The sequence below is a fragment of the Eleutherodactylus coqui genome, chromosome 10 (assembly GCF_035609145.1).
Source record: "Eleutherodactylus coqui strain aEleCoq1 chromosome 10, aEleCoq1.hap1, whole genome shotgun sequence".
NCBI classification, from domain to species: Eukaryota; Metazoa; Chordata; class Amphibia; order Anura; family Eleutherodactylidae; genus Eleutherodactylus; species Eleutherodactylus coqui.
The window spans coordinates 28,553,905-28,573,031 of record NC_089846.1 but is presented as its reverse complement, the minus strand read 5'-3'; the positions used below and the strand labels follow the sequence as shown (position 1 = coordinate 28,573,031).

Sequence of the window (19,127 nt, the reverse complement as noted above, 5' to 3'; positions counted from 1 at the left end):
TCGGGCAGATACACACCTGAGATGTGATCTTAAATTTTGTTACATTCAGCTTTCCCTTGAGTATAATAAATCTGTATGGGATTCTATCTTTACTGGCGGCACTTTCCCATAGGCATGTTTGATTCCATCTGTATTTAGCACCTGAAGTGTGTGAAATATCGTACCTGGCCTGGCCTACAGGCGTTACCAATGGCCACTGCAATAGGTGTTTCTGGATCTGCCTTTTAGACCTCCATGCACTTTTTGCCCTATTACACAGAAGAAACACTGCAAGCCTTGTATTGTAGGACTCTTATTGTAGGCATTGTATTGTAGGCCTCTTGAAAATTACCAAGAGTATTATGATCATACACTCACAAAGGATCAATGCTGATCAGTTAGTCTTCTTTAGAGCTGACACAACTTCTAATACAATAAATGATTACAACAGATCCTCTGTTGATCCAGTTTATCGTTGGGAGGTCCTTCTCCGACAAACCTTAACGACCTAGTTATACAGGTATGTGCCCGAATTACGATGCCTTAACTTTTGGGAAGTATGACAAGGTTACCATGGTCATTGATAAGTAAAACTATAAGTAAAATGGTATCATATGACAACCTGTGAAGATGAGAATGATTTTCGTTCTTTGACCGGACAAGTAGAAAGAAATGGAAACATTTTGCAAGAAACAGCGTCCGAGATGCATCTGATATTTTTATTTAATGAAATGAGAGGTGCCGAAAACTAAACTACTCCCTACAGAGAGACAAATACAGATATAAGCCTAGTAGCCCCAAGGAACGATATTTACAATACTGAACATGTATTCCCATCTTGAGAGTATGTAGAATGGTGGTATGAAAAGGTATAATAAATATGGAATGTTATGAATTCATCTTGTTGAAGCCCCTAGTTCCCCCCACCCCCAATATCACATGGTACAGGTTTCTAATATCTAACACATCCAGCTTTTATTTGTATGGGTGATGATTGGACACTATGACATCTCAGTCTTCTTTATCATTTCATCGATCTTGACTCTTATAGCTTTAGCAGACAAAGTTCGACACTTCTCAATTACCCTTCTCTCCATCTTGTAGGAAAGAAAGACTTAGAGCTTTATGGGATGCAGAATAAGCTAATATGTTTAATACTTCGAAAAAAAGTGCAAAACATTCACAGTCCATCAGAGCCAGTCTTGTTTACATTATGTTTCCTTAATTTTTACAATAAGGGGTATTGTAAAGATATATATATATATATAACAATTACTGGGTTAATGCATTTAATACAGATGTTTCCATATTAAAACATATTGAAATGACATACTGTAGGTCATATAACACGTTTCCATACAAAATGGTCCCATTTTTGGGGAAGAATGAAACACGCGGAGGGCCCAGTTTATGACACTTCTGTTCTTTTTCTCTGTCAATCAAAGCTTTTTTTTATACTTTTTGTTATCCTTTTATACTTCTGATGTTTTTGTCTGTCAAGCAAAGCTTTTTATACTTATTGTTATCCTTACTTTTGAAGATCGAAATTAGATATTGTAGCTCCATATTTATGACAAATTACTTGGCATTGTCGGGTTTACAATGCCATATATATGATATATGTAGTTTAGATGTAATACTGGTGTTACGCTACCTCAATTTTTCCCCTGAGTTTTCTTTGCATCTAGGCATACCCATCTTCATCTGAAGGGGGTTCAGTTAAAAAGCAGAGCTTCCAATTACTTAAAAATGTTAATAAAATGATGATTTTTGTATATGGTAAGAACATGCTGTTAACCAGCATATAAATCATAGTAATACTTCTCAGTGTCATAAAATCTCTTCCCTGACTGTTCTTGGAAAAACCTATGGAATTAAACCAGAATTTTGCTTCTTGGATGTGGACTTAAAAATAATGCTAAAAACTTATTGGGCTGTAGGTAAAACAAACGGTAAAACCACTTCCTTTTGTTATTATGAAAGGGGGACTGGACTTTTTAGGACCCTCAACGAAGCAATGAGCATCAAAAATTGAATGTAGCATCTAAATTACTCTCAGTGCCATTGGTGTAACTCTTATACCCTCTGGTGGCCTGTAATTGCATACTTACTGTTTGTTAAATGGAGAGTTTCATGTTTTGCTATTAGTTGAGGAAGGGATGAGGTGACTCCTGAAGATGTAGCATCTACTTAGCCAAGTTGAAAAAATTATTTTCATAGAGGCTGTGGGATAATTGGGTGAGGATTTTTGGAAGGTAGTGGTGTCACCTGGAAGCTTTTGAGGGCGTACAGCCGTGGCAGCAGACAATGCAGAACAGAGGATAGATGCTGTTGGCGTTATGCCGGAGCCACCTGACTGCTGGACACTGAAGACACCTGGGTAGACCCAGAGGCAGAAGCATCCTCATCATCACCCAATGGATTCTTTCCACAGAAGATCAGCTTCATCATGCAGGATCGGAACTGAAGAGAAAAGCAAAAATAAATGTGATTAGCAAAGGTATGTAAGATAGAAACATATGTTTGGTAGAAAATATTGTTAGGCAGCAGATGTGCTGCAAAACAACAAAACATAACATGCAGCCAGCGGATTATGGACTGTACAGTTTTAGACTAGGACAGTGCTAGAACATCCAAGTATCAGAGGATCCTCCAGTGGGCACAATCTTTGAGACAATAATGCCCTTCAAAGGTCTAACTGGGAACTTTGGAGCCAATCACTTGCCACTAGGTTTTCTTTTTATGGGCTGATTCAGAAATTACTTAGTGGACCTTATTGATGATATGTCCTGTGTGTACAATGACACAACAGAAGTGTGACAATAAATGGAAAAGTGTATGTGCTCATGTTCTTTATAGATGGAGGGTGAGTTCAAGGGACGCCTGTCAAACACTGAGATTATCCAAGGAGATTTAATTGGGAATGTTTAAAACATTTTACGCCAGATTCTGCCGTAAGAAAAAAAAAACCACAAAATTTTGCATAAGCCCTGCTTGCGCAAAAATGTTTCAATTGATAGAAAAGCCATGAAATAATGATAGATAAGCCATAGAGATGAGCGAGCGTACTCGGAAAAGCACTACTCGCTCGAGTAATTTGCTTTATCCGAGTATCGCTGTGCTCGTCCCTGAACATTCGGATGCCGGCACGGAGCGGGGAGCTGCAGGGGAGAGCGGGGAGGAACAGAGGGGAGATCTTTCTCTCCCTCTCTCCCGCCCGCTCTCCCCTGCTCCCCGCTGCGACTCACCTGTCAGCCGCAGCGGCACCCGAATCTTCAGACCCGAGCACAGCGATACTCGGATAAAGCACATTACTCGAGCGAGTAGTGCTTTTCCGAGTACGCTCGCTCATCTCTAATAAGCCATCAATGTATAATTGGTGATCAGTAGGATGAAGGGGTAGCTCAAGCCATTCAAGTAAATGAGGCTGAGTGTGGTTGAGTTGCAGCAAAAGGCACAGCCACACTATTATGGATTTAATTTTGCCAGTTACTGAAGGAGACGCTGTGCATCAAAATGTGCCGCTGCCCCTTCAACCTGGTGATTGGTGGGGTTCCTACCACTGGAACCCCACCAATCAGACATAGTAAAGAATTTCTCAGAGAAAAGAGAATTTAAAGGGATTTTCCCAAATGTTTTCTATTGATGACAGACAGTTGATCTTCGGGGACCTGCCACTTAGATCCTTGCCGATCAGCTGATTCCTGGGGCCACTGTCACTGCGGTCAGTGCAGGAACTAGAATGCACTAACCACACTGAGCGTAGGGCAGCTGCCCAATGAATTCAACATGAGCTGCACCTGCAGTACCAAACCAGGCCACTGCACTATGGTCAGCGCATTCTGCTTCCTGTGCTGACCACAGTGACAGGGGCCTGGCAATCAGCTGATCTGCAGTCATGAATAGAACAAAATAAATAAAGCTTCCAGAATAACCCTTTAAACTTTTCTGAGATTAGACAGGATAAGATTAAAAACTCTGATCGGAAATGCCCTTTAACATATATATGGCGTTCTATAATGACCTGGACAGACATACATAATAAGAAGTTTTTGGGTCACCAGTTATCAGGATAAACTCACCTGTCTATTCATAAAAATGTAAATAAATGGGTTGTAAACCGTGGAGGCCTTTGAAAATACAGAGGGGATGGAGGCCATACGCAAGTCGAATACTTCTCCACGATGTGTTACAGCCCACAGAGCGAAGGACGCATAGGGAAGCCAGCAAATTAAGAACCCGACGACCATCATAATCACCATTCTGGTCACTTCTCGCTCAGCTTTCTGTGTGGTGGCTGACTGTTCCTGTTGCTTGGCAACCTGGATGGAAATATAGCAATTATCGACTTGTGTTATCTCTGAGCTCCTATACTGCTATCTGGTTTGATAAATACTGTAGCTATGAGCTACTATATGAAGCATACCTGCCCAAAAACTAGTATAATATATATAGGCAACATGATTTGGCATCTCAGTTGGGTGGTCACCTTGACAGGTATACCTCCAACTTGCTGCTATATATATTTTGAACTACATGTTCAGCAATTCCCTAACTTTTTCCTGTTAGAAGTCCTAACGACTTCACCTGTGTAGTTTTTAAAGTCTAGTCTTTTAATACTCATGTCTTATTATGTTGCAAAGAGATCTTGTAGCATAAGTATAACTGTTGCCTCTGTACCCAATAGCTACACCCCTACACCAAAGTGCGAGGAACACTGGTTAGTAGATGATAGCCTAAGTGGGGGGAAGACCATCCATGAAGCCCATATGCACCCTAATAGGGCATATGGGCAATTGAGGTCCTCCTCACCTATCGTGCACTATATATGATACTCATGTCTAGGTGCCATAATGCTACAGGAAAGCACTACTTACCGCATGAAGAGTGAGAAGCAGACGTCCATAGGAAAAGACAATGACTGCCAGGGGAAATCCAAAGCAGAAGCAGAACATGAAAAGTACATAAGACTCATTGTTCCATTTGTTATTGACAGTGTACCAGTCTGGTCCACAGGAACACTGCAGGCCTTCTGGAATGTATCTGCAAACACAGAACAAAAAGTAGTCGATGGATATTGTAATGATAGTTATCTGTGGTTTTTTAAGAGATCAAGGTGACACACAAAAGGTTGGAGCAGAATATTAAAATACTTCACTCAAAAGTTGACGACTACCGATGTATAACAAAAGATGTTCCAGGTAATGTGTTAAATGGCAGAATATCTGCTGTGAATGCAACTGAGACATGCAGAAATGGTAGCGAGGGTCTATAGCTTTCATAAGTGTTGAACGAACCAAACCCGTAGAACCCTGTTTTTGGACGAACTTTGCTCAAAGTTCGGTTCAACATGCACTCGAACTGAGCTTTTAGTAGAGTTCTGCCCGAAACAGGGTTCTACTGGTCAGTGCGCTAAACGCTATTCTTGAAATCTGTCCAAGAGCCATAAAAATTTGTATAATACTCTCAGCCTTTATAGCTCTTAGGGCTCACTTAGACTAGGGTCAATTTTCTACTAAGTTGCGTGATTGTGGATAAAAAGAGCATGAGGCAGAGTGTCTCTGAGACAAAGGCTGGTCATATATCAACACAATCCAGAAACGCTGGCATCTTCTCTGGATCATAGCTTATTTAAATGGGAAACTGTTTTGTGGTCAGATTTATCAAAATTTGTACCTATTTATGGAGACCACATACGCCGTGTCATGTGGACTCAGGAGGAGAGGGACCATCCAGCTTGTTTTCAGCGTATAGTTCAAAAGCCTGCATTTCTTATGGGATGGGGTTGCATTAGTGCCTATGGGCAGCTTACTGGGCAGTTTGCACATCTTGAAAGGCACTGTCAATGCTGAGCAGTATATAGAGGTTTTAAAACATATGCTCGCATCCAGACAACATCTCTTTCAGGTAAGGCTTTGCATATTTCAGCAAGACAATTCTAAGTCTCGTGTTGCATCCATCAAAGAGATAAAACAGGTTGTCAATTTGTCAGCCAAAATGTTGACTTTTGAACAAATTTCCTTATTGTCTTGTGGAATATCATTTACTCCAATTTGTCATTTTGACCTGTATAAAACTTTGCTTGATGTTAACCGTTTTGCTAGGATTCGTACAGTCAAAAACATTTCTTTAATACCGATTCATAGGAGATTCCTTCAGATGACGGTAGTGTTTTGGAGGTGAATGCCACACTGGGCGTGTTCTCTTTTAAGGGTTATCTCAGTACTATTGTATCTTGTCACCACCACAATAATGGGTGGAGACCTACAATGAGAGCTAAAATCTAGGGTACGCCCCCAAAGGTCCTCATTGGCTGCATGCAAGAAGGTCCTAGCAGCGTGGGGATGTAGTTATGGCTGGGATGGAGGGTTAGGGTTAGTTTCAGTGTTAGGCTTACATTATTAGCTGTACGGCTGCAGTAACATCAAAGTATTCACAGCAAATAATATAAGCCTTACACAGAAACTAACCATAAGCGTAACCCTCCATCCCAGCAATAAATCATTGGCCAAGCTGAGAGCGGAGGTGGGAGACTGCCGCAGGGACAAGAGTGACAGCGGGGTGGCTGGTAAGAGGAGCAGAGGTGGGAGACTGCCGCCGGCGAGACTAACAGCGGGGCCAGTAAGGGGAGCGGAGGTGGGAGACTGTCGCAGGGACAAGAGTGACAGCGGGGTGGCTGGTAAGGGGAGCAGAGGTGAGAGACTGCAGCCGGCGAGACTAACAGCGGGGCCAGTAAGGGGAGCGGATGTGGGAGACTTCTGCCAGGACGAGAGTGACAGCAGGGTCGGTAAGGGTAGTGGAGGTGGAGACTGCTGCTGGGAAACCCGAGAGTGACAGTGGGCCAGGTAAGGGGAGCAGAGGTGGGAGACTGCCGCCGGGACGAGAGTGACAGTGGGGCCGGTAAGGGGAGATGGTAAGGTGAGATGCAGTCACAGCAGCGTTGCTGAGAGGGCACAGCCGGTGGCTACAGTCAGAGCGGGGGCAGGAGCAGCCCCGCCGCCACAGCAGCAGCAGATGGTAGCAGCACACTCACATCTGTGGCTTGAGTCATCTGAGACCGGAGTGGTGAGTGCCAGGACCTGTGAAGCCGAGGAAGGGAACCCAGCCATGCAGCCAATCAGGAACAGGGGGGCGTCACCGGCCTGTCAATCTTGTCTCCACCACTACTTCTGGTGGTGACAAGATACAATAGTACCGGTTATCTCTGCATTGTCATATACCCATCACTTACAGTCTAGAGTTTGCCGGCTTTGTTTCCAAATCTCCAACAGTTTGTATTGCCAACAGCACTTTTTATCCAACCAAATCACGTTTGGCTCCTTTTGATCAATTTCAGGAGTAAGTGGAACGTGATTTGAATGATTTGCATTCTAAAATGTTATCCAGGCAATCTGGCAACAATCTGACCCAAAAGGAATTCATGGCTGTCAAACACTTAAAAGCTCTCCCTGATATTGAGATACGTGAGGCTGACAAAAGGGGTTCTGTCGTTGTTCTTCATTTTGGTCTCTACAAACAGCAATATCTGGATATGCTATCTGACACGTCCCGTTTTTGTGAACTGCAATCTGACTTGACTTTTCAATTTCAAACTTATTTTTTCTGTAGCAAGATGAGGGTCGTAGTCTGGATGTTCTCACGCCCAAACAGGTAGATGGCATTAAAGTACAACATCCTACTATGTCAATTTTCATTTACTGCCTAAAATCCACAAACTTGTTTCATCCACTAGTTGCAAGCATTGGTTCTCTCGATGAGAACTATGTGCGTGGGTGGACAATCTCTCACAGCCTCTTGTCCCCAATATTCCTGGTAACATTCAAGATTCTAAAGATCTTTTGAGACAATTAAAGTTTTTTTCTTAGCAGCCCAGTTATATAACGGTTGATGTGAACTCTCTGTACACGGTTATTCCTCATTATTTAGCAAAACTGGCGTTGGAGTTGTTTGTGGAGGTATATAAGAACTATACCCGTGATTTGAATTTTTTTCTTATAAAATCAGTATGCTTTCTACTCTTCCACAATTTTCTGAGTTTCAATGGCAGGTTTTTTCTTCAGTGTACTGGGGCCAGTATGGGAGTGAAATTCTCCCCATCCATCGCCATAGTTTTTATGGCTTTTTTCAGTGTCAACCCCTTTAATGCAGTTCTCACCTGTTATGGCTGCTACATAGATGACCTGTTATTCATTTGGTGTGGGGATGTGACGGCCCTACCTCAGCTAGAACCGTATCTCAATAATAACCCCTTTGGGTTAAAATTTTCCTTTTTTCCCCAAGCATTCTCTATTTCTTATCTAAGGTACAGTTGAGCGTTGGCCTCCATCATCAACAGGTAAATATGCTTACATAGTGAAAGTAATGACAACATGGTGTTGTACGCTTCATCATGTCACCCCACACATACAATCAAGAGTGTTCCAGTTGGGGAATTGCTTTGCGTAACTGTTCTATCACTAATCAATTAAATTGTGAGAATGATAAACCTATTCATCACTTAAAAAACATAAATATCTACTATGGATGTAAGGCCTCTTTCACACATGCTACCAAACCTCGCTACAAAATCATCGCTACAAAACACATGTATGTGAAGCCCATGGTTTCCAATGGGTTCTTTCACATGAGAGATGTTTTGCAGCCTAAAAGAACACATTGGAAACCATCAGCTTCACATACGTGCGTTTTGTAGCAATGATTTTGTAGTGATGATTTTGTAGCCCGTGTAAAAGAGGCCTTAAACAGAGCTAAATCAATTGTAATTAATAGGGATCGATCTGATCGCTTACATACACCTCTGTCTGTAAAAAAAAAATCCAGTTATTTTCACGAAATATGCTAGGTAGTTAATAAATATGGACCTATTTAGCATATTAATTCTATTTTCACATCTATTCTCTGCAGTGGTCATAGGAATGTAGCAAAGACAGACCAAACTTTGGGTCAATTATTATTGCCTAGTCTGTTTTCTGACCATATTGTCCATCTGCCTCCTAGCTCGCACATCTTAGGTCATTTAAATGTAGACATTCCAAATGGAGTTTTGTTCGGTTTTCCATATCTCAAAAACATTTGTTTCATGTGTAACTGGGAGGTCATTCGATATTAAAGAATATATCAATTGTAATACTGCTTATGTGGTGTACAGTATTTGATCACTTGTGTCTCATGTCAACTTTGGCATGTTGGCTGCATGACTTGCAGTTCAAAAACACGTATAAGGCCTTAGTCACACGGGCGTTTTTTCGCGCGATTTGCAGATCGCATGATGGATGCGCATCCGCAAATCGCGTGACCGATGCCCAAAAATCGTCCGAAAATCTGCTCCTAGCCGCGTTTCATTAGAAACGGGCCGGAGCTGTCCAGCACATTGCATTCAATGGAGCCGGCAATACATGAATTCATGAATGGGTGTGAGTGAGACCTGCCTCTGATTGGCTCAGCGCTGAGCCAATCAGGGGCAGCTTTGATTCACACCCCCTTCACACCCACTGCAGGACGGCCGCGCTGTACTCCGGCTGCCGGGACAAGGTGAGTATATATATTTTTTTTATTTTAACACATTTCTGGATGAATTGCAGGGAAGGGCTTATATATTTAAGCCCTTCCCGACAATTCATCCAGCGCTGTCCGGCAGCCCATTGCTTTCAATGGAGCCGGCTGTATTGCCGACTCCATTGAATTCAATGGGCAAACATCGTTCTTCTCTGCCACAGCTGTTACAGCTGTGGCAGAGAAGAATGATTTGTCTTCTATATGTTCTCAATGGGGTCGGCGCTGCTGCCGGCCCCATTGAGCGCATATAGAGAAGAGAACAGGAATCGCAGATCGCAGATAGGTGCGATCTGCGATTTCTGTTCTATAATTTATCGGACGAGCGCATAAAAAGCGCTCATGTGTCCGATACCATTGCAAAGCAATGGTTTTAAAAAATCGCCGGACGCATGCGAAAAATCGCCCGTCTGACTGAGGCCTAAGACATTATATCTCTGATATATCAAACAGGAAATCCAGGAATGTTTCTGCAGTTTCTGTGTCCTTTTTCAACATAAATGCTAGCAATTTTTCATCTACGTGCGCTGCAGGCATTGAACGGGTCAGTCCTCCCATTAGGGGAGGTGACCACTATCAAAATTAACTTCATAGAGAAATATAACTGATTTTTTTGGTTGAAAACCAGCACTTCCTTTGGTTTAAACAAAAGATCTGACCTAATTTTGCACAAAGGGTTAATTGCCAGATGTTCTATCTCCCTTTTTTCTGCTAAGTCACATGATTACTTTGTAGTTTGTTTATTAGTTGGATTTTTCTTTAAACTGAGCAGAGCGCCTTGTTCTTATGCTATGACTTCTGCTGTGACAGCTTCATACGCGTTAGTTTGACGCGCCATTGTATGTCCTTTCAGTTGAGATTTTAACCCTTTCCAATCCAATTTCTATCCTAGTTTTCCTAGGGGGCTTACTCTTTTTCTGCCGTTATACAATGGCGCTATCTGCTGGCTAAAGCCAGTACTGCATGAGGTGACACGTTGGATAGGCTCCGACAGCACAGAGGCTGGCAATATACAGTAGGAGAACCGCGACGGACGTCTTCCAACATTGGAGCTGTACAGCCTTAAATCATAATGTCTTCAGACATCGGACAGTGGATTGGAAAGGGTTAATATGTCTCAATAAAGCTGTGATTTTATGGATACTGGGTCCTTTTCTTGCTTTCTTCTGCAATTATAGCCTATGGGTGCATAAAATACGTAGTTAATACGCATGCTACATGTGTATCAGCTGCGTACTGTGTATTACATGCTCAGCAAATACACCTCTTGTACGCAGCCAAAATACACTCATGTGAGTGAGCTCTTAGACAGTGTTATACACAAGTCTTAGGGGTTTTGGTGAACTTCCAGTCCGGTTTGAACTAATTCAGACCAAACTGAACTTTTTGCAAAGGTTTGGTGAATCAGCCAAACCAAACTTTTCCAAAGTTCGCTTATCACTAGCCTTCATCAAACAGTAGTTGCACTAGTAGTAATTTATTATAAATGAATGTTTGCCTATGATTAACATACATTGTAATACAAGAAAAAAATCTCCACTTAGAAACTGTCAGCAAGCAGGCTAACTGCTGTTTTGTGGGAGGAGCTCATGGAGGAAGCAATATACAGAACATTATTAACAATTTTTTTTAATGTATACAAAATATCATACCTGCTCCAGCCCAGCAATGGGGGAGCAGCTGCCACTAAGGAAATGACCCAGGTGAAGATGCAGCCCATAACCGCATGGCTTTCTCTGAACGTGAAGCTCCCCATAGGCTTACAGATCACTAGAAACCTTTCAAAGGCTACAACAGCTAGAGACCATAGACTGACCATTCCTGTGAAATGAAAAAAAAAAACATGTATTAATCTCCCAAGAAGCTCGGAGTCAAGGATGAAAGCCTATAACATGTACTGCGTTAATCAAGCAGATCATTAAAAATGGAAGCCTTCAAAAGAAATGCTAATAATATCATAGAAAACCATAATTATAAATTATGCTTTTATAAGTGTGCAATTAATCCATGAGGAGCTGACAGAGGAGATTTGCAAAGTTGTTAAGAGATTACACTAAAATGTTATTAAGAGATTAAGATACAAAATACATTAATTCCATATACGACATGCAAATGCTTGACTCTGACCTGCTTAATGATAAGGGGCGAGCTTGGAAATTTAAACTGATTGTACAGAAGCAGACAAAAATGGCTGCGTTATTCCATATGAATCTGATATCACAATTTAACTTCATTGAATTAAATGGGGCTGAGTTGTAGTACCGCACACAAACTGTTCATAGGTGTGGCACTGTTTTTGGAAGAAAGGAACAAAGGGGGACATTTATGAGCATTTTTGACATTTATGACATTTTTGCCCTGTTGTGCAAACATTTTATAACTTTTCTTCCTCCTGCGCTGGCCCAGCCACTTCTATGAAAAGCGGGCGGGGCTTGTTGGGAGGGGGCGTGGCTGCCTAAACTGACAGATTTATGTATAATTTGTGCCATAAAGTAGAAAGATGGAACATTACCTCTGCAGCGCCACCTATTGGATGGCAGCATTCTTTTAAATCAACGCATGACACTTTACAGCTGTCTGTATATGGATTCCTGCTTGGTTATCAATACCCAATCATTGCTCTACAGACCTGTATAAAGGGTCAAGCATTGATTTGAAGGAATGCTGCCATCCAATAGATGGTGCTGCAGAGGTATTGTTTCATCTTCCTTATTTGTATATTACCCAGAGGAGCATGGATGGCCTTATAAATCTCGTCATTCACCTTCTTGGTGCTCTCCCTAAGGAGAGATGATACCACTCCCATACCCTTATGCCAGAAATGTACACTTGGTGGAACCAGGCGTACATTTCTGTAAAGGAGCATGGGATGTGCTGCGCCTTTTCATGTATTCAGCACACCATGTTCTGGGGGAAATCTTACTAAGGGCTTATTTAGACGACCGTATATTGGCTCGGTTTTCACGCCGAGCCGATATACGGTGTCCTTGCCTGCAGGGGAAGGGGGTGAGGATAGAAGAGCCAGGAGCAGAAACTGAGCTCCCGCCCCTTCCCTTGCCACTATTTGCAATGGGAGGGATGGGACAGGGGCAGAGCTAAGCGGCGATACTTAGCTCCGCCCCTGTCTCACCCCCTCCTATTGCAAATAGTGGAGAGGGGGCGGGAGCTCAGTTCCTGCCCCTGGCTCTTCCATCCTCCTTCCCCTGCAGACAAGGACACCGATATACGGTCGTCTGAAATAGCCCTAAGCCTGGCGCAGGAAATGCCAGGCTTAGTACATTTCCCATAATGTGTTTCTGATCCTGTGCAATCCTTTTAAGGCTAGTGTTACACAGCGATTTTGGCCTCGACATGTATGACACAACCAAATCATTTATGTGGCCCAGCAACATCGCATTGCCATTAAAATCAATGGAGCCACTGGTTGCCATTACTGCAAAATCGTGGTCGCAAAAAACTCCATAGCAACTTACAGCGACTTGCAACACACTGTGACTCCATTGGATTCAATGGCAGTGCAATGGCTGCGCTGCACAGCAGTTTTGGTCACGAGACAGCTGTCACAGACAAAATCGCCATATATCCTTAGCCTAAGGCCAGTTTCACACAAATACATTATGGGCGCATTTACGGGGCTCAATGTATGATGATCTCAGAACACCAGCGGTTGGGCTTGGGACACTTGTCTGAATTGTGAGCGCATTAAATGCACCTTAAAACGTTGATAGAGTTTAACGAGATTCTGACCGCTTTCCTGACACGTTAGTTTTAGTAAATAATTGTATTCCCTGATACATCATTCTGGTGCTTCTTTTCTTAAAGTCTATGTTCCTCTGTTATTCTGCCTAGAAATTTGTGAATAAATATGACAATTGGGTGTTACCAGTTGGGGGGGGTTGTCCTTAAGCAGTCTGTTGCTGTCAGAGTCAGATTGTTCATGGACACACCCCTTTGACAATGGTAGCACTCAGTTATATCTAGGCCAGTTTCAGATGAGTGTAATGTAACACTTTCATAATATGGATGTGTTACATATGACATTAAACCCGTATCTCATCACTATTTGCTCTGTACTTGCCTCCATACTTACTGTTGTTAGTTTTATTTCCTACTGGGCAAGTACTCATCCATATTTTCCCAAAAGAAAATACCAATTCGGAGGGAAAAACAAACAAAAGTAGTTTTTTCAAAAATGGCCATGAAAAATAAGGCCATGTGAATAGATATATAGCTTTTAGAGATGAGCGAACATACTCACTAAGGCAAACTACTCGATCGAGTAGTGCCTTATTCGAGTACCTGCCCGCTTGTCTCTAAAGATTCGGGTGCCAGCGGGGGCGGGGAGCGGCGGGGAGGAACGGGGGGGGGGGGAATCTCTCTCTCACTCTCTCCCCCCCTTTCCTCCCCGCTCTCCCCCGCCGCTCCACGCCCCCCGCCGGCAGCCGAATCTTTAGAGACGAGCGGGCAGGTACTCACATAAGGCACTACTCGATCGAGTAGTTTGCCTTAGCGAGTATGTTCGCTCATCTCTAATAGCTTTACATTCGCATCGTATCATGATCTGCAAAACATGGACCAAATGCGGAATTAAAAAATGCTTCTTGGAAAGTGGTCTTATTCGTATTTCTAGGTGGAATAACAGAGGAATGGCACAATGCAGAGTATATATATATATATATATATATATATATATATATATATATATATATACCGGTATATATAATCCAAAATTGTGATTTATGAGGAATACAGGTATTTACTAAAACAAAAATGCCAGGATCGCTGACCAGTCCTCTTTAACCCTTTCCAATCCAATTTGTATTCTAGTTTTCCTAGAGGGCTTACTCTTTTTCTGCTGTTATACAATGGTGCTATCTGCTGGCTAAAGTCAGTACTGCATGAGGTGACACGTTAGATAGGCTCTGACAGCAGAGAGGTTGGCAATATACAGTAAGAGGACCCTGATGGACATCTTCCAACATCAAAGCTGTACAGCCTTAAATCATAATGTCTTTAGATGTCAGACAGTGGATTGGAAAGGGTTAAAATAAATAATCTACTGACTCAATAATGTTCATGTTTGGCTGATCCATACATAAAGGAGCTGATGGCTCATGCAACCAACGACTCCTCTGATGCAGCTTATTTTGGAAGAAAATCTGCATAGGGAAAAATCCAACAACTCCAATTTACTGTTTTCAAAAATAAACCAGACGCATGAGGACTGTGCAGTCAGGGCATGCAACCCCTCCCAAAAACATGCATCAAGCTGAGTTCACATTAGCTTTTGTTTGTCAGATCCCGCTTTATAAAAAAAAAAACGGAACAGTGCAAAATGAAAATTAACGAAAAGTATTCCCTCCTTTTTTGGTAACTCCATCAGATCCTTAAAAAAAATGGAAAGTATACTTTCAGTTGATTTCCATTTCACTTCCATTTTTCAGCATTTTAAAGGGATCCGTACTTTTGTACTGCTTGGCTTGTTTCTCTTTCCCTCCCATTGTCATCTACACTTTAAAACCTGACACAAAGGCAGGAAGGGAAAACAGATGAAAATGGATTGCTTTCCTTTTTTTTTCAGTCTTCCATTGACTACAATGTAAACAAAACAGATGCTTTTTGATCAATTTTTCGAACTGGAAACAAAAGCACAGCGGTCTACGCTTTTGTTCCAGTCTAAAAAATGGAATGGAGACGGAAAATTGAGAAATTAATTGAGGGTCTTCAGTTTCAATGTATTTCTATGGAGAGGAACACTAAAATGTTTTCTTTCCGTTTTGCTGCTCCCATAATGGAATAGCTAGATGGAAGGCAAAAACGCCAGTGTGAAATGGCCCTTACCTAGCACCCAAATATAGTAGATTGGCACATGTGAAACTGGACAAGACAGGGGCATTTGTTACTATAACTGAAGACTCTTTCAGTACCAGGGCTTAAGTGCGACCTTAAAAGGGTATTCCTAAAATTGACTTTTATCACCTATCAACAGGACAGGTGATAAAAGTCTGATTGGTGAGGGTCTCACTGCTGTGACCCTCACTGACCCCGAGATTGGGGGTGACATTTCCTCCTCTCCTCCTCACTGTGAGCTCATTGCACCCCCCACAGGGACATGAAAATCAAATGGAACGTCAGCTGAGCATGTGCAGTTTCGCTCCATCTATCTGCAATCGGACTGCCGGAGACAGCTGACCACTCGTAGTGACCTATTTCCTACAGCCACATTAAAATGAATGGAGCAGCACCATGCAGGCTCCACCATCACTCCATTCAATCTTCACGTCACTGCGAAGAATACAGTAAGCTCGCAATGAGAAGGAGAGGGGGACGTAGGAACCCCGTTCTCGGGACCGGGGGGTGTTTCAGTGATGAGACCATCCCCGATTAGACTTTATCATCTATCCTAAAGACAGGTGATTAAGGTCAATTTTGGAAACACCCATTGATTCCCATCCCTCCTCAATTTGATCTCTCCGACCAGCCATTCAGAAAGCCATTTGGTGCATAGAAATCACCCAATTGAAGTATTTTATGCATGCCTTAATTAAAAGGAATCTGTGATAACAGATGGCCTCTAATAACCTCTGACAGGTTTACATTAGAGATGAAAGTAATATAGGATGGATCACGGTGACCCCAACACTCTTATGGAAGCTGTCTAGATGAAAATCTGTCGTTTTTGCCCATAACAAGCAATTACAGCGCTATTCTCAGTTTCTATAAAGCTGAAGTAAAATGAATGCTGTGCTGTGATTGGTTGCTATGGGCCAAAAAGACATTTTCTTTTTGGAACTTTTCATAAAAGTCTGGTACCGGGCTTATTTTTCCTGTATCTAATATTTTAAAATAGTGTATTTAAGTACAATAAAAATTACATACACAAGATGAACTATATGGGCTGCATGTGGAATTAATTACACTCTTAGGAATGCTGGTCACATAAACTGTCTAACCTTAAAAGTTACAGATAGATAGATATAAGATGGATGGATAGACAGACAGACAGATAGATATGAGATAGATAAATAGATAGATATGAGATAGATAGATATGAGATAGATAGATAGATAGATAGATAGATAGATAGATAGATAGATAGATAGATAGCTATGAAATGGATAGATAGATAGATATACAGGTATGAGATAGATAGATATGAGAGAGAGAGATAGATAGATATGAGATAGATAGATAGATAGATAGATAGATAGATAGATATGAAATGGATAGATAGATATGAGATAGATAGATAGATATGAGCTAGCTATGAAGTGGATAGATAGATAGATAGATAGATAGACAGGTATGAGATAGATAGATATGAGATAGATAGATAGATATGAAATAGATAGATAGATAGATAGATAGATAGATAGATAGATATGAGATAGATAGATAGACAGGTATGAGATAGATAGATATGAGATAGATAGATAGACAGGTATGAGATAGATAGATATGAGATAGATAGATAGACAGGTATGAGATAGATAGATAGATATGAAATGGATAGATAGATAGATATGAAATGGATAGATAGATAGATATGAGATAGATGATAAACAGATAGATATATATGAAATAGATAGATATGAGATATGAGATGGATGGATAGAGTCATATTATTGTTATTACAGCATAGAATAGATACATGCTGGCAACCTTAAATACCAATGATCGCATACCAATTATTTATGCAAAATGATCGCTCAAAGCTGTCACTCAAACTGTCATTTGAGCGATCTTTGAGCGATCATCTGCTGGTGTAAACCAGTCTAATGAATCAATCAGCAGAATGCAGACTACTGTTTGCAAAAGCTTTCAGGTAAATCACAGGATTGACTGACATTTTTGATTGTATAGGGTCCTCCTGGCCATTCCCAGATGGCAGATGTCGGGATGGGATCTAGCATGTTCGATTTCAAATAAGCCTGAATTTACATGAACAATTTTCCCGTGAGAGTTCTGTCTTATTGCGGTATGAACAGGAAAATACCCCATTGATTTCAAGGGACTAATTTACATGGCAATTTTTCGTTGCCACCGATAGTGCGAGATCGAAAAATCATAGCATGTCCTATTTTAGGCGATTCCGCTGCAAATATAGCCCATTCTTACCTAGGGGAGAGTGAAAAATCGCATTGCACTCACATGCCATATTTCAGCTATTGGAACAACAAGCGATTTCTCTGCCGCGCATGAAAATCAGATGTACGGGAATCCAATGCATTTTTCTTGCAAAACACATCGCAATCATAGGAAAAAATAGCAGGTTTATGAGTGCGATATTGGTCTGGTTTTCTCAAACAGATATCGCACTTGCCAGGTAAATACTATCTTAATGTATGCACTTCACTGTGAAAGCAGACAATGGAGCAGTATAGAATTTCCGTCTCTCACAGCTTCCCCTATTGGATCAGTTTCTATATGGAAATTACATAATTCAATAATTTAAAGGTGTTTTTCCCATTACTTAACCCATTGCAATCCAATTTTGGATTCAAGGTTTCCTAGGGGGCTTCCTCCTTCTGCCCTTATACAATGGCACCATCTGCTGGCTAGAGCCAGTACTGCAGTATGTGACATGCTGGAGAGGCCCTTGACAACAGAGCGGACAAAAATCTACAGTAAGAATACCCTGCCGGACGTCTTCCGACATCGAAGCTGTACAGCCTTCAATCAGAATGTCTTTAGACGTCAGACAGTGGATTGGAAAGGGTTAAAGTCACTTTGCATTTCCTAGTTGTCATTGACCACGGCATATGACTGCGGCAGCCAATCACTGGCTATAGAAGATCTCTGCTGTGGCCAGTAATTGGCTGCAGCAGTCACATGTCCTGGTCTACAGCAACCAGGAAGGACAGCGTGGTTATGGAGCAATTTTAAGTAATGGGAAAACCCCTTTAAGTGCTAATTTTCCTTTATGCAATATTCTAATATACAAGTTTAGGTATGCCAAATAATAAGTTCTAGATAAAAAAAATAATTCTTACCTCCCAGTGTGGCTGTGAAACCTTCTATTTTGCATGCCAAAGTTCCCAGGGCGAAGTACATTTGAGAGAAGCTGTAAAAGGCAGTGGTGGAGCCAAAACAGATGACTACAAGGTTGGCAACAGCAAGATTTACCAAGATATAGTTGAGGTGGGAACGGAGCTTCTTGTACTTGGCAGTGCAGATGACGGTTAGTATGTTGAGGGGAAAGCCAAAAATGATGGTGAATAACATGAAGGCTGACATGCTCATAAACATGCCCGGGGTCCCCAGATGTGTTTGGGGTACCAGGAATGGGCTTACAGAAGAAATGTTAGTGGTTTCCAGAGGAATGGGGATGAAGAATTCATCTGGCATCTCCATCCTCATGTCTGGACGGCCTCTGCTCATTTTGGAACTTAGGGGATTGTCAAGGACAATGAAGAAGAGATGACTACACACTCATACAGGACAAACCCTTCGATCTGCAGTCGTCGATGGCCCCCCGAACAGAGCTTATCCCCTACAGTACAATGCAGTGAAGATGGATGAGTGTCTTTTATAGTCACGCAAGTGAGGAAAGGTCTGGCATGGACCCCAATTTTTCTTTTCTTCCTAATCTTACT

The 19,127-nt window shown here is 41.7% G+C and overlaps 1 protein-coding gene across 1 annotated transcript; it reads right to left on the bottom strand.

Moving 5' to 3' along the window:
* Window positions 1–1,168: 1,168 nt before the first annotated feature.
* LOC136579708 (blue-sensitive opsin-like) lies at window positions 1,169–18,912 on the bottom strand. Its single transcript, XM_066579772.1, has 5 exons — window positions 18,525–18,912; window positions 11,184–11,352; window positions 4,857–5,022; window positions 4,062–4,301; window positions 1,169–2,442 (listed from the first exon to the last, which is right to left on the bottom strand). Exons 1-5 carry the CDS (start codon window positions 18,910–18,912, stop codon window positions 2,317–2,319), a joined length of 1,089 nt encoding a protein of 362 aa, XP_066435869.1. The 3' UTR covers window positions 1,169–2,316.
* Window positions 18,913–19,127: the final 215 nt, after the last annotated feature.

Excerpts from the sequence above, each read along its gene's own strand:
- LOC136579708 (XM_066579772.1), bottom strand. The coding sequence starts at position 18,912 with ATGAGCAGAGGCCGTCCAGACATGAGGATGGAGATGCCAGATGAATTC. Across the intron at positions 4,302-4,856 it reads TGCTTCTCACTCTTCATGCG|GTTGCCAAGCAACAGGAACA; the intron begins GTAAGTAGTGCT and ends ATTTCCATCCAG. Across the intron at positions 2,443-4,061 it reads ACATTTTTATGAATAGACAG|TTCCGATCCTGCATGATGAA; the intron begins GTGAGTTTATCC and ends TTTTCTCTTCAG.